Source organism: Solea senegalensis, linkage group LG3 (assembly GCF_019176455.1).
Source record: "Solea senegalensis isolate Sse05_10M linkage group LG3, IFAPA_SoseM_1, whole genome shotgun sequence".
NCBI lineage: Eukaryota > Metazoa > Chordata > Actinopteri > Pleuronectiformes > Soleidae > Solea > Solea senegalensis.
Genome location: NC_058023.1, coordinates 5,872,570 through 5,893,454, shown reverse-complemented (window position 1 = coordinate 5,893,454; position 20,885 = coordinate 5,872,570). Strand labels below are relative to the sequence as shown.

Genomic DNA, 20,885 nt, shown 5'->3' with positions numbered 1-20,885 from the left:
TGTCACATTAGTTTACATCACAACTTTAAATGAGCATTTTTAATAATTTGCTGCCTTTTCTCAATAAATCTGTAGTTTGTTATAATACAAGTCTATGTACATTTTTTAATGACTCCACCTCATCTTAATGTCTAGTTGGAAAAGGCTGTTTGACTTTCATAATCTATTGTAATCTGTAGATTATGTTCACAATTGTTAGGTCCAAACAATGTCAGATAATGTTGATCGGTGTTGTTCTCAGGTGTCTTGTTTTGTCCACAAACCAAGATTTTTCAGTTTTCATGATTTCTTTGTCATATGGAGCGAGGAAACATGAAAATATTCACGTTTAAGAAGCTAAAAAAATCAGAAATCTTGTTTTAATTATGAAAAAGAACTCTAAAACGGAATAAATAAATAATCAATTTAGTAATTGATTAATAATCGAACCGCCTAATTCTCTATTCTTATTATATTGTAAATAATCTATTATAGTGTCACAGATTATAGCCATATTCTCAGTGTTAGTGTGCAGTCATAATCTTTGAAGGGTGCAGCAGTAGCAGCAGTGGTTGAAACGTGCAACATTTATAGAAAATATTATATGCAAACAAAAAAACAAGAAAACCTGGTTTATTCCACATATGTGCAAAGCTCTGCTTCTTCCTATCACAACTATTATACAATAAATACCTGTTAGAGGTCAGGGACCAGGATTGTGATTTTAAGGCAGATCGTGAAACAGTAGCGGTAACAGGTAGTAGTCACACAAGGTAGTCAAGGCTTTTCTTGCTTCTGAAGGTCACATGCCTTTCCACAATTAAATGCAGAACTCCATCACTGACTTGGAATTGCATCTGCAGCTCTGCCTGAAGTCGCTACAGTTCAAGCAGGGGAATGGAGTTTGGAGTAAGTGAATATGTGAACGGCCTGACAAAAGGCCAGGTCAATATGAGAACTGGAAATTCATCTGGCTGGATGAGGGACAGCATTCCCCGCCACCTATTTATTACAAATCACTCATGTGGCTCTACTCCTTTCAGTGCCGTCCACACAAGCCGCAGAAATGGAAGTCAAGTGGCTTGAATGTGCTGCAGAGAAATAGAATTTCACTGGTGGAAAGAAAGGGAGTGGGGACATTACTTAGTGTGTGTGAATCTTGCATATATATGTATAAATGTATACCTCATGCATAACGCTAACCTTTTTGTATAATTTTTGCATATGTGGATGGATTTATGTCATTTTATTATTCATTCAGCCAAGAGAGAGCAAGTCTTCTCTTCAGTTTTTCACCTTGTTTTTGTCACTGTTGTTGTTGTTGTTGTTTTCCTCTGCTATAATCGGGTATTAGCTGAAGGGTGGGGGACTGTGGTGCAGCTCGGTTGAATTATAACATGCAATATTAACACGATTACCAGTCATAATAGGAAGGGTAAAACATACCCATATAATATTACTATCTGGGTATGTTTTGCCGCTTTTCCATTAGCGATCGTACCTGGTACTTTTTTTAGTACATGCTCTGGGAAGGGTACAAGTGAGTAGTCAGGGTCTGACTATGAGAAATTACATTTAGTGGAATTCCATGTGAGACTGAAGCTGGGGACACACTACACAACTTTCATGGTCGTTGGAGTTCACACTTACCGACTGGTTTCAGCACGTTCGTTTATGACGACTGACAGACTGTAAATCACACATTTAGCGTCTGTGCCTGATGAGGGATCACAGACTACATGATTCAGATGTACCCACTACTTCCTGTCGTCTCCTGACGCTATTTCCTATGTCTCACCTATGCCTTTTTCATGCACATGAGGTAATGCTAATCCTGTACGAACAGAGCTTAAGAATCTGGTTTTAATCACATACACATACCGACGCCCTCCTCAGAGATGAGATATATAGTAGTAACTAATACAAACAGAAAAGAACGAAACTCCTAGTGAGGATAGAGACACACGTCCAAACAGAAGGGCAGAATCTCTGCTCCGGTGTTTGTTTCCTGGCTTTATAACACAGCTTTAAATCCTTTGTGAGTGAGATGTGTGGTGCATTCAATCTCTCTTGTCTCTCCCCGTCTCTCTCTCTGCACAGTTTAGGATGCCAGGCAGAGGTGCGTGTTCTCGGCAGGTGGCCAGAAACATGTGCTGAGCCAAGTGTTAGTGCTGATCAAAGACCCTGTTAACCTCGCCAACACTCACTGAAGTCAATGAAGGGAAGCTCCGGATCATTCGCTGATTAACTGCACTGTCAAATATTATGCCCCCATTAAGTAATGTGAAATATTTTCTCATTTTAACACCACCGATGAGAACTTTTGGACATTTTTCACAAGATGAGTTTTCAAAACTAGTTCTGACTAATTGTGAAACTTAACCTTCTGTGAAGTTGAGTTTACTCCCATCTTTAAGGCAGCAGGTTCAACCGCCTTGAAATTCGTTTTACTGTATGTTACGTTTATTAGATTAAAATTCACATCCGTGTAAATCGGTCGCACTGACCTTTCCCTCTCCACACTTGGTGCCAGTCATGACGAGGCCGGGGTCAGGAAGGTCGCCCTGACCGTCCTGGGTGCTGTAAACGTAGGTGCCTCTGCACTTCACCTTGACGCCGTCTGTCTCGATGGTGTTGTCGATGGAAACGGCGTTGGTGCCTTTAGGCTTCTGTGCTGCGCTGTGGCACTGGATCTTACCGCACTTGGCATCGCTGGACACAGACACAAGCACACGAAAAAAGAAATGTTTACCTTTGAGTGCCACTTAACTGAGGAGGAGATCGGGTAGAAATAAGGGATGAAAAGATAAATTGCACGGTTTCTACTCCAATGACTACAATACCTAATTTGTGGTGCATTTATTACCACAAGGTGGCAACAGCAGCAAGCATTTAGTGAAATAAAAAAATTGGGGAAAAAAAAAAAAAAAAAGACATTTAAGAGATTCCTTGAATGCATCTTAAAGCTCTAAGCTTGACAAATTTACCCAAGTCTTTGAATGCTTCACCTAAGCTTCTCGTGTTTCCGCAACACGCCGTGAACCCTGCATTACTTTCACTCGCTGTCATGTGCTGGACTTAAGAATATTTCAGTCCACTTTATTTATAGAGCACATTTAAAAACACCACAGTTGCCCAGAGTGCTGACATTAAAATGACATAAAATACAGGTAAAAATAAACAAATAAATGAATAAAAAAACATCATCTCACATTCACAAGACCATAAAAATGGAGAAAACAACAGTTCTGCACAACACCAACAGCTCACACTGCGTCAAAGGTCATTTATTTGAATAATATCACTGAATATATGTTATGCTACAAATGCTCATCCCTAGTAAAAACCAAATATGTACCCAAGCAAAGAAACAAAGATGCCACGCACACTCACGATGGATCAGATTTCACGTTTTTACTGAAATGATGTGTAGGGAAATTACTTGTTTTTACAAAATCTAAGTGGAAGTTTTGTTGTATAAAATGTATTTGGCGTCCCAGAAGGTCCCATTCGATTATAGCATTAATCTAAATAATCAGAATCTGTTGATGAGAGTGCTCTAGTTTCTGATCAATCATGTTTGAGCAGGCTTTGGTTTCTCGGAGGTAACTGGTCAATGTGCAGAGCACAAGAGGCAAAACAGATAAACAAAAATTGACAGGTTATCAGCTTTTTGATTGATAGCCCTTCAAAAAAAAAAACAGGTCACAGATTATCCTCTCAAAACTGTCCTGTGTCTCACGTTGCTGCCAGTCTATAATCACAGTCGTGGCCCGGATATCCGCTGTCAGTGCACAGGAAGCCCTGCAACACTGACCCCTGACCTCAGAGGCCGATCCGTCAACAAGATCAACACAACCAAATGAGTTCCAAGTTTGTTAAAGCGCTAGAGTGTTTGTCGTTTTTCATAATGAGACTTGGAAAACAAAGTTTCTTAAGTGTCTGAGCTTTCCCCCCCGCCTCTGTGCTTTTACCACATAATTACTTCGTCTCTCATCGGATCATTCTTCGTTAGCAGGTGTGACGCTTGATCTACTCCCTCGCAGAGGAGTCGCACTTCATTTCTTTGTCAATATCAGCGTTTTTCTGATTAATATGTAGATAGAACGTGGTAAATAACTACACACACACACTCTCGCCCTGGGAGTGTCCTGAGGTAAAGAAGTGCAGAGGATTAGACGATGATGAGCACATAGCAGCTGCGTGTAGATTATTCACGTCTTAATAAGAGGCAGGCAGTGAATTTACATATCCTCTAATCAGCTCTGTGACTCACTGTGGCCAGAAAACACTCTAATGACTCCTGTGGGACTTCATAATGGATTAGGGCAGCGGTGGCTCATACACGGCAGCCGTCAGCCACCTTAATCCATGAGCTCATTTACATAGCTAAATCGCTAATTTGGCTCCATTAATTAGCTCTGGCGCTGTTCCATGGAAACAGTCTCGGAGAGACCTGAGCCGACGCTGAAAGTCGGGTTTGGCTGTGTGATTAAAGTCTCAGTTCAGCTGAAGTGTGCTTGTTAACAGCAGCAGAGATTTAAAAAGTATTCATATGATTATTGAATGACTACAGAGTTGACCTACAGTACTTTTTAATCCTGGTAGAAACAACAAGTATCTGCTATTCCCCAAACTATAGTCCTTGTATCTACTTATCTGACACGATTAGTTAACATCAGCAGCGTTGCTTACCTTTTTTCACACTTCATGTAGTTGCCATGTTCATCATTCCCACAGTTTCCGAAAGCGTTTCCCGCGGCGTTGACGTCTTCGAAGCAGGCGTCGTGAGCGGGTCGAGCTCCTGAAAACACAACAGGTTCCATTACCCTCTCTTCACTGGTTACGGCTGACGCCAACTACGTTTGCAGAAACATCACGGCCTCCTGGAGATCAGTGTTCAGTGTAAACCCTCAAATGGAAAAGAATGAAGAGATTTTAGGAAACTTGTGTGTTTGGTGTCGGAGCTCAGAGTCAAATGACAAGATCTAAACTTCATTAACAACAAGTGGAATTGATCATAGTGAGGTACCACACTTTTTAAAGCCCTCACAGTCACTTCGTACTAGTGCCAGGTCTGTTTTTCTATTTGTTGTGTGTATTAATATTTTAGATGATCACTTCATCACTTTCACTTTAGATCCTTAAGATCTTAAGATCTAAAGCAGGGGTGTCAAACTCATTTTTGTGCAGGGGCCACATACAGCACAATTTGATCTCAAGGGGGCCGGACCAGTAAAAATAGTAAAATAATAGCATAATAACCTATGAACAACAAGAATCCCTTTGTTTTTTCTCCTTTGTTTTACATTTACTGAAGGATAATTTTACAAAATGTGAAATTTCTTGAAAAATATAAGTGCAATTTCAACAATATCATGCCTAAATTTACTATTTACAAAGCACACTGGATCTATAAAGGCACAAACATTTAGTCACGGGTATCTGGAGTATTTGACATTACGTTTATATTAGAGTGAAATTTTAACAAATTCATCCTGTGGGCCGATTGGACTCTCTGGCGGGCCGGTTCTGGCCCCCGGGCCGTATGTTTGACACTCCTGATCTAAAGTATAGGCACAAATGTCCGCCCCATCAACTTTCAATGGTACTTTCTGTGCCTACCATGGTGACCACGGGTAACCGGGAATCAGGGTTCGATTCCGGAGAAGCTTCTCTTGACTCGAGGAGGTAGTGAAGAAAAATAAGAATACAGGACTCTGTAATTGGAATAAGTAGACTTTAAATCCTTTAACGAGGATCCATTGGAGGGCAAGTCTGGTGCCAGCAGACGCGGTAATTCATGCTGCAATAGCCCATCTTAAACGTGCTGCAGTTAAAAAGCTCACAGTTCGCCTGTCCCAGCCCCTGCCTCCCGGTGCCCCATTGATGCTCTTAGCTGAGTGTCCCACGGTGTCCGAAGCGTTTAAAATTAGAGTTCAAAGCAGGCCCGGTGGTCTGAAAAATGGAATAGGACTCCGGTTCTATTTTGTGGGTTTTCTCTCTCTGAACTGGGGCCATGATTAAGAGGGACGGCAGGGGACATTCGTATTGTGCCACTATAGGTGAAATGCTCCGACTGTCTTAAATATCATTATTACTTCTCTGTGTGACATTTCTCAGGAAATTGCTGCTATTTGACTTTTCTGTCGACCAGCGGAAAAACCCCACATAAGCGGTCGGCGCCGTGTCGCGTGCGGTCGTTGACTTTTCATTACCGTAGCCCCACAGCTGCAGGCACTGCTGCTCGTGGGTGAGGCACATGCCGTTGTAGCAGTAAGCCACTCCGCGCTGACAGGGGGAGCCGTCCAGCAGGTAGACGTTGGCAGGACAGTAAGGTAAGGCCCCGGTGCAGTATTCTGGCAGGTCACACGCCCCCGCCGGCCCCCGACACATGGTGCCTGCCTGCTTCAGCTGGCACAGTCGGGAAAACAAGCAACGAGGAGACACAGTGAAGCCTTTTCATTGTAGAAATCAGGTCAGTGTTTGTTCTCGACTAATGTGTTGCTTATTCTGTGTGACAAAGTGTAAACAAACGCAGTCAGAGACTGACAGAGTCAGTTACTGGTCCAATAACAGCACCACAGCGTATGGAGCGTTGTTAGTGAAACTAAAATAATCTAGAGACTGAAATGTCAGTTGTTTAATAAGGGAAATTCTGATGCCAAGCAAAAGCTGTGTGTGGGATTCCGCTACCTCAACTGCATTTAAGCGTCTGTAATTAGATATAGCTTTATTTATGGAGTTATTTTTGCACACACACCAATTAATGATAGTGAATTTGACCTCTGCATTTAACCTGTCGCTTGTAAACACACACACACACACACACACACACACACGTGCTGGGTGCAGGTGCAGTGGGCAGCACTAATCTGCACACGGGGAGCAATGGAGATTTTGGTGCCTTGCTCAGCGGGCAGCCAGCCCTTGACCCGTCCCAGGATTTAAACCCTTTCAACGATGAGACGTTTGCGCAACCACAATTTGCGTTACCATAAATATGCGACAGTTTGTGCTTTTTAACATGCAGTACATTGTAAATAACTGTCAGATATTGAAAATTATTTGGGAAAAATGGACAAAAGCACCTACATTTTCTGGCCCTTTTTATGGTTAAAATAAGTAAATAAAAAAGGCCAGACAGACATCCGCAGCTGATTTTGGAGCCATTGCGACACGCAACGCTTGTTGACGCCTTTAAGGCTACCGTCACTGTCTTGTTTTGCATCTAAAAGAATTGTGTAAAATGCTCCACTCCATTAACTGCTCTCCCTCTCTCAGACTGTGTGTCTGCTGCTGCGTGCAGGTGGTTAAACTGATGCCTCATGTTGTTCAAACTTTGTGGTCCAAAAAAAAACCCCGCCAGCAAACTTAAAAGTAGATAAAATAGAACTATCCCTGTAGCTGCAGTGAACACTGATAAACTATATCATCCGATGCTTTGTGTATATAATATAATAAAAGCATCTCTAAACGTTTTATCACAACAACTAACAGACGTAGAAGAAAGGCCTGTGCAAACGCGGGATATGAGACTATGCCAAAACGTGCACATCTGTGTAAAAGGCAAATGACACAGCCTGTAAAGCAATATCATCAAAAAGGTATTGAAAGATAAACAATATTGTGATGGGAGTTGCAGCTCCTCTTGTGTGGAGAGCGTTACAGTTATTACCATCCTCGGTATTTGCCTGTGCTGTCAGGAACTCAGTAGAATTTACTCTGTGTGTGTGTGTGTGTGTGTGTGTGTTACAATGGGCTGTCAGGATTTGCATTTCAACAGCGAGATGAGAGCAGAGATGAAAAGTGTCGGTGCGGTGTGAAGACGGCGTGTCCTGCTGTGATGGGAGCTGACACGCTGTGGGTACAGTATGTCAACACACTGACACGATGACTGACAGTGAACTAATGATACTGAGATACTACTGCGCGCCAGTTCAGCTCCACTCCCACGGCACTCTGCCTCTGTGTGTGTGTGTGTGTGACTTACTTTGCAGCCCTCGCAGCACACACCGTGGGCACACTGAGCCTCCGCCTTCAAGGTGCAATTATTGGCATTGCAGCAGTCATTGGTGCATTCCTATAACACACAAACACATTATTAGTTCTCAAAGTTACACACACTCACACACACACAGGAACTCTGCATCGACTTACACTCATTAAGAACCAAAACATTATCATATAGCAGCATCCAGGCTGTGAAACGCTCTCCCATTTTTCTTCATTGCTCCCTAGACACTGTTGACATTTTTAAAAACTTTTCTTTTTAACTCTTTAAAACCTAAGCCTTTTTTTTTTGCTTATTTTAACCATAAAAAGGGCCAGAAAATGTCCTGTGAATAACTGCTTTTGCCCATATTTCCAGAATAATGTATAATAACAATATCTGGCAGTTATTCACAATGTACTGCATGTTAAAATAGTGTAATAACAATTTAAAATTAAGAAAAACAAAAAAATGTATATAGAAAAAACCTTTGCAACATTTACAATAACATTTTTGTTTGAGTCTTTGTCTCTCAGTGTGCAAAAACAGGCTGAAAAATGGAAACTATGTACTATACAGGTGCTCTTTGGTGACAAAGACGTGGATTGGAATTACCGTAATAACCAACTTCTCAGCTTTCAGAAACCGTTGGGATTTTTCCGTTAGCACAAACCGTAGCGTAATTACGGTAATGCAAAGTGCGCTATCAAACAGCCCCACTTTCTAATGAGCTGTGAAGGAGGCGGACCATTAGTAATAGTTACAAAGAGCAACTCAATTATGAATGTTAATAAACCCCTGAGTTTAAACAAAGCAATAAGTCAGCATTGTGAATGTTAACAGACTATTGATGAAATGATAATAAACTTGTTCATTCCCCCTGTGCTGGGAGACAATATGAGACTATCACTGTCAACAGGGACATTTAGACACTTAACAAAAGTCCCAGCACATAGCATTGATCTTTAGGTCAAGATTTCTTAGTTGAAGATATTTATTGTACAGCCTTTTTCTGACAGGACACATCTCACTTCCCTGCACCAAAGTCCATTGAGAATATCAGCGTTTTTTAGCTGACGGACACACAGGAGTTTGCTGGTCCACTGCTGCCACTCTTGCTTCGTTTGTGTCACTTGAGTAAATCTTCATGAAGGATTTCAACCACCGAAGTCACAAAATAAGACAGTTGAAGTGACAGATGGAGGCAGCAGCGGATCAACGGCTCCCGTGTGCCATGAGGTAAAAATTGTTGATTTTCTCTACGGAGTTTAGTGAAGGCAGAATGCCTGGTTCACAAAGTCACAAAAAAAACTTATGTTTCCATTTGCAACAAACATAGTCTTGAGTTAGCGTACACTTATGCAGACATGTTTTATTGCGCTAAACGTTTTGTAAAATAGATACACATGGTTTAATAGTGGTGTGAAGGCAAAACGGAGGGCAGCAGTTCAAACGGTTCTATCTGTCAATCTATCTGAAAGTACATTCTTTGGATTATAGGGCTTCAGACAAGAAGAGAGATGGGAGGTTTATATGAGTCTGGAATTTTCATTATGATAACTCCAAATTAACTCGTAGCTAGCTATTCTCCTCCTGGACTCACAGATCATATATTATTTTAAATATGTGTTTTCAATGGTGACTGGCTAGTCTCCTCCACACTAGAGGAGAATTGGCTCGATTTCTGTCCTAATCTGGCCTGTTCCACAATCGTGGCTTTTAGGCTGATTTGAACAGATTATATGGATAAATGATCCTGTAGTGTGAGGGATTAGCATCAGTTTTACCGGGATGTTGCATACTTTTGTAACTTATACAGGCCTAGTTGATTGAGTCTTCTCAGCCATGACTTCATCCACAGTGGCACAAAACATCGCGCACACAGATGCTATAGCGCCGACAGTCTGTTTACATTCTGAAGTCACATTAAATCACGCGACTTTCTGTGAGATCCCAAATCCGAAATGGTTTGACTGGATCGTCTTAAGTCTGTGATTTCTCAGGATTACAACCAGTGTTGTAATGTAACACAGTACAAATACTTTGTTACTGTACTTAAGGACAAGATTCACATATTTGTACTTTAATTTGTTATTTATATTTCGAACAACTTGTGTTTTCACTCCACTACATTTCTTCAAAACTATCTTTGTTACTCGTTACTACCTAATAAAAATCAGAAGAAGAAGAGTTGGTAATGGCCTGTATTTATATAGAGCTTTTCTAGTCATGGGGTTAAGTGTCTTGTTCAAGGACACATATAGACGAGCAGAGCCAGGAATTGAACCAACAACCTTCCAGTTGCGAGATAACTCGCCCTACCACTGAGCTACCATGACTCAATCCCTAAGTAATATTATAAAAAGTGACCAAAGTCATTTTCTGGTTAGAAACTTTTAAGGTACTTCATAAAAGGCTGATTAAAACCGGTTCAAATCAATTCAAATCCTCTAGTGCGGGGCAGGCATGACTCCCATCAGCCGTCCCGCTTTTGTTTTGGTCTGAAACGCTTGCTCAAGAGCGCCAACTAGTGGCGCTCAAACACTGCATATTATAGGACCTTGAAAAATATAGTGACACCAATGAAATAGACGTCTCCTGTTAAAGGGGGGAGCCATCCGAGCGTGTCTAACCAACTTTACACCAACCTCACAACTATGGAGAGACACACACACTCTCATCAAACACTTCAAAGTAAAAGTTCCAATCTCTGCTGCGTCATGCAGAGAACATCTCCCCTCATCATAACACCCTCCTACGAACCTTGTTTTAAGGTCAAAAGGAACGTGGCTTTTGAATAAAAGCCAATTATGCAGGCAGGGGAGAAGGTGAGAGAGAGAGAGAGGGAGGGAGGGAAAAAGGGATTAGGGGTGAACCTCAAAAACAACAACAAAAAGCTCTGTGTTTGTAGTGTGATGTTCATTTGGACATCAAGGGAGACTCGCCTGTTTTCTTAAACCCTAAAAGTAGAAATAATAATAACAATAATCTCTGTAGTGTTCAACATGAAAAGTTGCCTCCCTGGAGTTCCTGCACTCATACTCAGTTGGTCTTAAAAGCATTTACAGTGTAGATTAGGACGCCACAGCCATGTTTGTTATGTGTATCATTAGTCTTTGTTGGGGAAAATCACAAGGTGAGACCATTAGGCATCATCGTGCAGCGCGTCTCATTTGCAGAGAGAAGGTAAGGTGGCGTGTCAGCAGCTCGTGCTCGACTGTCAGCTCCGCTCAGAGTGGGAGTCATAACAAACAGCCCCGTCAGCCGCGCTGCCGCTGTCAGATACCAATTTTCTTCCTCTGTTTTCAATTTGCTCCGCTTGAACCAAAGCAGGTTTGCTTAACCTGTGAGGTTTGCTGAGCACAAAAGAATAGAGGGGAAACTTTCAGAGAGTCTTTCGGCTGTGTCGCACAAAACGCGACGGAGGGAGCATCGGAGATGAGGCTGCAGTGACGCAGTCCCCCCCGGTGACATAAACACAGAGCAGAGAGGGGAGATTGTTTTCAATGCACTTTGGTTCGGATACGGCAACTTTTTGGCAGTGATGCGAGTTTAGCGTCAGTGCATTTCAGCAAGATTGTTAAAGGTACAGTATTGACACAGTTCCAGAATGACTCCACTGGTTTTTCTTTTTTGCTTTTCCATTAGAGAGACTCAAACAGAACAATGCCGAAGTGTAGATCAGTTAAAAAGACATAAAAATCCGGAAAACGTGTGTTAATCTCGAACATTTAGCGAGGGAATGTCTAAAATATCAATATTTAACAGAGGAGTCTGGTGTTTTTAGCGACCGCACTGCTGAAACCAAATCACAACACGCTCAGTCATATTTCAGTCTGTGCTCGTGTCATGCAGGAAGTACTGAACTAATCTTTGGAATTAACTGTTTCTAATGTTTTAGTACACTGACAACAACGGCTTTACAAGTCACTAGTTTGTGTGTGTCGTGTACAAAATGGTACTACAGTAACCTAAAATGATACCAAACGAGAAGAGTCGAGCCGTGCCATGCCGAGTCTTGCTGGAACTGTACAGTGGTAAAGTGCCATATAGGTCGCATGTTGCAGCTGAGTGTCCCTCATCTCATGTTTCCAAAAGTCTGGACGGAGAACCTATAGCTGTGTTTCCACTGAGTGTACATTGGTACACAGTACCAAAATAACCAGCCCTTACTGTTCTATTTTGTGGCACCCTTCCCTTCCCTGTGGTCTGGGTGGAGCTAGCACTTAGCACTGTTGCCTCACAGTGATGTGTGCAGTTTTGCATGTTCTCCCCGTGTCTGCGTGGGTTTCCGCCCACCATCGAAAACATGGTGACCAACCTGACCGACACAGTCCACTGTGGCGGCGCGGTCGTTCGCAGCGGCTCTGATTAACCCTCCACCAGACCTCGAAATTTGAAATGGTGCTGTCTTTCTCTTCAACGCCCTCAGTCTGTTCTCATACAGACTTGACGTCTTGTTGAGACAAGTGCCTTTTATTGTTGTCTGTTGTCCTGCTCGATGTTGCCGTTTGTTGTTCTCAGTCGAAACCGAAGCCCGACTCAGGGCTTTATCATTCCAAACTGTACCAAACTCAACCATGCCATGATGGAAACACAGCATTTGTAAAAAAAAAAAAATTATTTACTCACATCTGGCTCTCCACAGTCACACTCCTCTCCATCCTCCACAAAGCCGTTGCCACACTTTTTGCCCCCAACCAGGTCCTTCATGTTGGGCATGTTGTAGAGACACATGCCCCCTCCTTTCTGGAAATAGCTGTCCAGATCACGTTTACTGCAGCGACTGAAGACTCGAGGGAATGGATGCCTGGACACAGCAGGAGCAGAATATATTACACAGATTATTCCTTTTCTTGTTTGCATTAGAACAAATAGTACTTGCTTTTTTTTTTCCTGAGAGAAACTGAGCTACTGTAGGACAACACACTCTTTGTCTTCTCTGTGCTTTTGTGTCATCCTAATGAAGTTAACGCGAGGGACGGCATGTGAATTAGTATATAAATGAAAAAATGCTGATTAAAAGTCTTTAATGATCCAAGTTAAACAGAGCAAATGTCTTTGTTTTTTATATCCCAGTAAAATCAACAATCTCCCGTGACAAGTGTTCAGGCAGCAACATTAATATGTAATTTGTTTTGCTTTGTGGCTGATGAAATTGTTATTCATCTGTTAGCAACAACATCTCTGTGTGAGCAGCTTTGAGCTGGAGCCTGACACGACGCCTGAGGCTCACCCGGTGGCGGCAGCCATCACACAGCCTCCCTGCTCTGCCGTGGCCTCCACACAGCAGCCCTCGTGGTCGTGGCTCATTCCAAAGTTGTGGCCGATCTCGTGGGCCATTGTGGCCGCGGCGCCGATGGGCAGGTCAGAGTGGTCCTGCGAGACGGTGAGAGAGAAGGCAGGCTGACGATCAATGGGGCTCGAAAACGTCTGATGATCATAGGTGTGGTTGTATGAATACATTAAAGACCATGGAGAGCAAAAGCAGAGTTTCTCCTCATGTTAGAAAATAGTGGACTATGCAGTAAAGACTGAAAACAGTTTCTCTTCAGTCTTGTGCGCCTGTGTGTGTGTGTGTGTGTGTATGGCTCCTCCAGCGTCTCAGAGCAGCATTTGAAACCAATTTCCAAAAAAATAGCAACTTTTTTAACTTTTTGGCAAGGCAGTTAATAGTAACACATTTTTTTTTGGGGGTGACATTTTATCACTTTATTTGGACTTTAAACCTCCGGGTTGGATTAAAATTTAGTCAATGTGTCAGCTACCACTCTGCCCTGGCCCCAGGATAAAACTGAGCTCTCTCTCCTCTGACTTATGCAAACTGCATAAAATGTGAATATGTTACACTGTAGCGAAACCACACAGGTAACGTGAAAGTGTGTGTGTGTGTGGGTTCTGTGGTCGGCCACAGGGCATTTGGATTCCACAGGCCGTCTCTGCCCACAGGAGAGCTGACAGCCTATTAGAGGCAAATCAAGCATGGAAAAGCTATCAATCTCTCCGTCTGCAGCCATTCAGTCCACTGCTGTGATGTATATGAAGCCGCGCAGTTACACAGGCTGAATAATACAACAGAGTGGGTGTTTTAAAGCTGCGGGAAACCAGCCGAGATATGAATGTTAACACCCTAAACTTTTCCTCGAGTGGTAATGCACCAGATAAAAACAAAGCCATTCAAACCAGAGTGCATTTAAATCAAAAACTAACTCTTTTAAGAGGCATGTATAAATGTACTTTAGGCAAGTTAAGCTTTTGCCACGCTATGCTGACTTTGATATAACCTGTGACTGGTGTTGATGGGTGCGTTCAGGTGCACTGGTGCTGTAGGACCTCTTTCCTGAGTTGTTAATGTGTTGTACTGCCTCTTTTGAATTCATGTGCTCTGAAGTCAGGATTAAGAGAGTATAAAATGTGTGATTTACAAAGTGGTTTTGTGTCAGACTACAGACTTCCAGGATATTTGAGCTCAGTTTGGATTGTTTTAACATTGATATACATGCAAGATATAGACTGAAAACACTCTCTTTATTCTGCGAGTATGATGTCACAATTCTGCAAACCTCTACCAAAAGGATTTAACGTTTTGATTTGAGGTGACATTCACGGTAATTTTTCCGTCACAGAAACTTGGTCATTTGTATAAAAGGGGTTGCAGAAAGTACTTGAAACAAGGTGAATGGAATGTATTCCATAAGCACAGGCTTTGTATGAGCTTTTAAGCACATTTATTATTTAAAGCGTAAGTGAACATTCAGTGGTTTTGTTTAGCTGAATTTCAGCTTTAGACTAAGACTTATCCATACACAAATAAAACAACAGTTTCATCTGATAAAGGTTAAAAGTAATATAAAGTAATTGGCAATATAATTCCTCATTTTGTATTTAATAAAAGACAGGAACTCATTTGCTTTGTTAATTAGAATTAGCTGGAATATTAGCAGCTGTATCTTAACAATAAAGGTGTCATATTCCAATAATGAAGTAATCATGTGAAAAGTCATGATATTAAGAGTTAGAATTGGTTATTTATTACATTATGACACAATTACACTATAATATGTTTAATATAAAATGTATTATGGAATGAATCAGGATTTGCCTCTCTTGAATTAAAGAGACTAGATTGATAACTGGAATAATCCATCACTTAACATTCAAAAGACAGACTCGTGTACAGAAACATGCTTCACCGACTCTGATGGACACTCTGTGACTCACTTCATTATAGATCAAATCTCTGTCTCCACTTAAGTTTGGTTTCACCTTCTTTACCGTCTAATGCAGCAGAAAGTTGGCGCAGACCTCAGCGGTGCAGGTGTAAAATCAAATCAGACGGCACTGAATTAGACACAGTTGAGATAAAGGTCACTTTGTCTTGTGCAGCGAGGACGGACATGACTCTGGAAAACTTTATTGTAGCCTGTTATTTAAAATGTACATTTGAAAGTTTAATCATTTAAAGCAAATGTGAAATAACCATTACTTCAGTGTAATTAGCGGCATGTAGCATAATGTATTGAAATGACTTTACACCCTTTGATTTAGAGTCAAAATCCAAGACTCAATTTAGATGGACGAGGACTGTGAGGTGCTGACATTTTCGAAAATCTGTCTTATAGATTTCACATTCGAAGTTTGAAATTCTAAACTACTGGAACTGCAGAGAAGGCATATCTCCAAACACGGACGAATGAAACCAAAACTGTGGCTGAATCCTAAATCCATATTAATCCTTCGCGCTGATGAATATCACGGCCAGAATATTAATGAAATCAAAGCCTTGGAGAAACACTGTTGACGTTGGCCGAGGCCATTGCTGGATTTGTAGCTAATGCACGATACGTCCAACTTCCCTGAGGTATAACTCTAAAACAAATAACACAAGCTGGTACAAGAAAAATAAATATATTTGATGCTAATCTCTATAGGTGTAGATTAACAGGAACTCAGACAGATTCAATCAACAAGCTAGCCTGTGTACTTGTAACAGAAGTAAGCTAGCAAGCTCGGTAACTAGCAATAGCCAGCTAGATAGAGTCAATCAACAAGCTAGCTTGTGTGCTTGTAACAGAGGTCAGCTAGCAAGCTAGGTAGCTAGCTAGCTGAAGAAAATGGATAAAAGTGTAGAAATTGGGAGAATTGTTTTCATTACTTAACTCCCTTATAAAACGGTGCATTTGTATGTAACTTTTACTGTTAAAAAAAGGTCTAAGGGACTGAAATCTTCACATTATCAAATCTGGCCCTCGTTAAATAAAAGTTAGGACAGCCCTGGTGCCACATGTTATTGTCAGCAACGGCTTTGTAATGATGGAAACAGTAAGTCGTTATTCCCGTCACTGGAAACCAGAGAATAAAATGTGGCTTCAAAATGAGAGAAAAGTTTGAGGAGGAAAAGTTCACAAATATTGAAAAGAAAAAAACACATAGTGAGATGGAGCAATGAGATGGGAAGATAAATGTTTTCCTACATACCACGTTGATGCCGCCAGAGTTTTCCAGGCTGCACATGCCCTCCAGCGGTGCCATTCCAATAGTTGTCCCCTTGAAAATCACACCACTACAGCACACAAACACACACAGTGAAAAATCATTAACCATAATCTCCTCCCTGTTCACTTACAGCTTCACAGTGGATGCACATTGATTGCAGATGCAGTAGCAGCACAGACACGATAAGCCTTTCGGACGTGGGAGATGTGGGCGCGAGCGTGCGAGGAACCTCAATCCACACCTTGTGTTACTTGTCTGTGGTACTTGTCACTTTGCATCCAAAAACCAAATCAACACAAAACAGGCCCTGTGGTATCAGCACAGCTAATGGAGCAAGAGCAAGAGGGGCCAATTAAATGCTTGTGGGTAACTCGACAAATATGTGTGTGCGTTGAGCTGCGATGCTGCTTCTGGCGGCGCACACTGAGCTGGTTCGGCACAATTACAGCAAGATTTTTGCGTAATGAAATCCCTATTTGACTAATCATGTGTCAATTTGCACATGAAATATGAAACGGTGTGACCCAAAGCTGTGGCTGTTCATGTCGTTAGAGCCACACAGAGGCTCTAATGATGCCAGGACGGGGGTGAACTGTGCATGTGTGCGGGAGGAGATTCAACTAATCAGCTTTCGTATTATTAGCGGGGGACGCGCGAATGATTACAGTACAAACCCACGCATCAACATCAGGAGGGCAGAGATTTCCACATTTTCTCACTTGAAAAGAAAAACTACAGCAGCCTGTTTCCTTGATTGGCTCCTCCCTATGGTGCAGTCAGTGTGACACCTAAGAAAGCTCAGGATTTTCTGTATACCTTCTTAAAACCAAAAAAAAAGAATGGATACAAATGTAGTTTGGAGAGGGCATTGCCACCGCAGTGGAGACTTTTACACTAGAGACATGTTTTTAGCAAATACTTTCCTTTCATTGTTCTATTTTTTGATTTTTTGAAAAAAAATCAAATCAAAATCAAACATCGTTTTCTTTTGCAGCTTTTCCATTGTACACTTTTGGCACTGTAACACACAGTTGTTTTCAGTGTACTGAATCATTCGAATCAGTTCATTAAAAAGATTAGTTCAGTATTTCCTGCATGACCGGAGCACAGACTCTGTCTGACACAATCACTGAACTGAAATACCACTGAACGGGTTGTGATTCGGTTCACGTTTGCCAGCTTTCGGCAGTGCTGACACTAAATACACCAGACTGTTAAATATTGAGATTTTAGATATTAAAATGTAAAAGCGCCATATGTGCAAATACCTCTTACAACGACACTTCAAAAAACCCTAACATGAAGTTCAGTAAAGGTGAAAATGAAGTTGCTTCTTCTTGTTTCTGCAAATTAGGCTTTAAAATCAACTGCCGTAAATGAAAGCACGGTTGCACAAAACCATGATGTTGTTTTATACATGACATACACAAAAAAAAGTCACGAGCAAAGGAGTTCTTTTTGGTGAACTGAATTATTAGAATGAGTCAATAAAAAAGACTGTAAGTGACGCGTGTGTTGCTCACGTGAGCAGCTGCGCGTTGTCGTGCTTCTTGCGGGATTTCAGCTTCTGTCGCCACTGCAGGAAGGACCACAAAGTTGCGTTGGGCTCCTCCTTGACGATACACTGGTCCCTGTCAGTCCAAACCTCCAGACCAATGAGCGGCACTCGGATGTTCAGAGCTCTGTAGAACTGACCACACACACACACACACAAAGGTTAGTCCACCGTCTCGTCATAAGCTCCCCTAACACAGTCTGGTCACATACTGCATTTTCACCTCAATCTCCCATAAAGCACTGCTGAAGGACGGTATTGATTGAATTCTTCAGAGGTTAATGTGACAGCAGACATTTGTGTACACATTTCATTCACTTTTGATTTAGTAGGGAACAAAGACGACCACCTTTAAAGCTGCCTTGTGCAACTTGTTGTTGATGCTATTAATCTGCCTCTGTTTGGTCTTTGTGAATAGAAACGATGTTCACTTTATTTGTTCGCGGCGTCTTTCATGTGAAAATAGGCACCGACTGAGGGAGCGATTGTGTACACCAGGAGCACAACATTTGAGAACATCATTTTTTTCATATTTTGACATTTTATGGACCAAATACACTCATTCTCCAATCTGTTTGTCTCACTTTACTAGCGCAGCGTTGCTGTTGTCCGCCTGTCTCGACCATGGACAGTAGCTGGGGGTGATTCTGCCTATTCTCTTCTCTTTCTATGGAAGTCTAATGAGCCTGCTTTTCTTTTTTTCATTTCAGTTCTGTAAATTATGTTCCCATTTAGGGACACATGGTTGGTGTAGTGGTGAGCACTTTGCGACCCGGTTGCAGCAAGGGCCCTTCTTCATGGAGTATGCATGTTCTCCCTGTGTGTGTGTGTGTGTGTAGGTTTTCTCTGGGTTCTCCGGCTTTGGGGATTGGGTAAATTCACCCACACTCTAAATTGACTGTAGGTGTGAGAGTGAATGCTGAATGTTTGTCTCTATATGCGTCCCTGTGCTGGACTGGCGACCTGTCCAGGGTTTACCCCGCCAGCTGAGATTGACACCAGTGCGCCCCCCGGGACCCTCATGTGGAAGATAAAGCGGTAGATGGATGGATGGATGTTGCCATTTAAAAGAAATTGTTTCATGCCGCTGGTCAAATCACAAATCCCAAGGCTTTACAATGGTAGTTTCTGGCCTGGACATGAAACCTCTCGCTTCCCATGTGCAGTGTGGGAATGATACAACACAGAGAAACACAGAGGGAGTCATATGGAGCTTTTTTGCTTTTATCAACATTGTGTGAACTCATCTGACAGCAATTTTAAGGGTACCAGACATTTGTTATTATTTTAAAGTTACGCTCTACAGCTTCAAAGATCGGCGACAGATGGCGTCACGATATGTGAAGACTGTACAACAATAGGTATTAGTCAGTTGAGTGGAGCGGCCCCGTATGCTTGGGAGAATCGCGGTCGGCAGCAGGAGAAGCCATCAGCCTTACCTTATCCACGTAATTGGCAATTTCCATTATCCGTGCCTTGGTCTTTTCATAGTCCTTATTCTGCCGCTTAAACTGCAGGACAGAGGAGATGGGTGAGCATTAGTGGTGTGAATGAGGTCTATGGTCAGACAAACAAATTAACCGTGAGCGTGAATCCCACCAGCGGAGATTAGTGACCGGTGAATACAGCCCCGTAACCCAAGCAACCCGGCTTTAATCCTAATTTCCAGCATTTGCAGAGCAGGGAAAAGACCACCGCTTTAGTCACCAAGTGTGTAAGAAACCTTCAAATATAGCATCTCATCACCGCTGCTCAGTGTCTGTTTAAAAGCCCTTCCACCTTTGTTTCGATCTAAATGCACTCCCTCATTAGGCAGACAAATCCTTCTGGCTCGCCTCCACATGCCTTCGCCTCGCAGGGACAATGATATCAGCTCCCAGCTCTCGCTATGAAAGAGCTCCATTAGCTGCAATGAGATAATTGTGGAAGATGTGGCTCCTGTTTCTACGGTGATGTGTCATGCGATGATGGCCAGATGTTAAGTGGATAAATGTAGCCACGTAGATGCGGTTCAGGCACCAGGAAGAGAAGGAGGAACTTTTTTTTTTTTTGGATAAAATAGAAATAATTGATTTAAGTACTGAGTAGCTTAAAAGGCCTAGAAAACATTAGAGCACTGTTTCAAACTTGAAAAACAAGGGGTGTAAAAACCCAAACACATGCCTGGTGATGCATCTTTGCAACATTTGAGAGTTAAAGGATGTTAAATTGAGGTTTAAAGTAGAAGAAAAAGCCATTACCAGGAAATGGCTTCATGTAGACTCTCCAAATAAGGAGTGATGCTTATTTTATGTAGTTGATAGTGTCTGGGAAAATGTCATTTTTGAGAGTTAAAGCCAATGTGGTAAGTATGCAAAAATATTGCCAAGCAACTGTTCATTTTTCTCAATTTGTTTCCACCCCTTTTGTGTCTCGCGTGGATGTTCATGCATTTTTTTTATTTTTAAAACTGAAGAGATTACAAATACAAGGGTTGTTGAAATAAAATGGTCTGAACCTGCAATTCATTATGAAGTATAATATACACATACATAGATTTGTGGACCATTGTCTGAATGAGACTTTGTAGCTTACTTCTCAAGTTACGAATCATTTGGCTGAAGTACTTGAGACGGAGAAAGAAAATGGAGGTCTGTGGCGCTGGGTCAGTCAGTGCTGATGAATTGCACGACCGGGAATCTTTGGCAGCTGAATGGGTGGATAATGTTACTGTGAGCTTACCAGTGTGTTGTCTGCGACGATGTATAGCTCCATGTACTTGGTTGTACCCCAGGTGTTTCTTTTTACCTGACAGAAGACACGGGGGAAAGACAAAAAAAAAAACACCAACAACAGGAAGATGGTGAATTCAACATTTCCAAA

General features: G+C 41.9%; 1 protein-coding gene across 1 annotated transcript in view; it reads right to left on the bottom strand.

Moving 5' to 3' along the window:
* adam19a (ADAM metallopeptidase domain 19a) overlaps positions 1-20,885 on the bottom strand; it is a 156,087-nt gene that overhangs the window by 17,839 nt on the left and 117,363 nt on the right. The window contains exons 7-16 of the mRNA XM_044021542.1: positions 20,745-20,810; positions 19,463-19,534; positions 17,992-18,158; positions 16,451-16,535; positions 13,209-13,351; positions 12,605-12,782; positions 7,973-8,062; positions 6,198-6,393; positions 4,675-4,783; positions 2,487-2,691 (exon numbers count right to left, since the gene is read on the bottom strand). Coding sequence (XP_043877477.1) covers positions 2,487-2,691; positions 4,675-4,783; positions 6,198-6,393; positions 7,973-8,062; positions 12,605-12,782; positions 13,209-13,351; positions 16,451-16,535; positions 17,992-18,158; positions 19,463-19,534; positions 20,745-20,810 — 1,311 coding nt within the window. The remainder of the gene's footprint in view (positions 1-2,486; positions 2,692-4,674; positions 4,784-6,197; positions 6,394-7,972; positions 8,063-12,604; positions 12,783-13,208; positions 13,352-16,450; positions 16,536-17,991; positions 18,159-19,462; positions 19,535-20,744; positions 20,811-20,885) is intronic.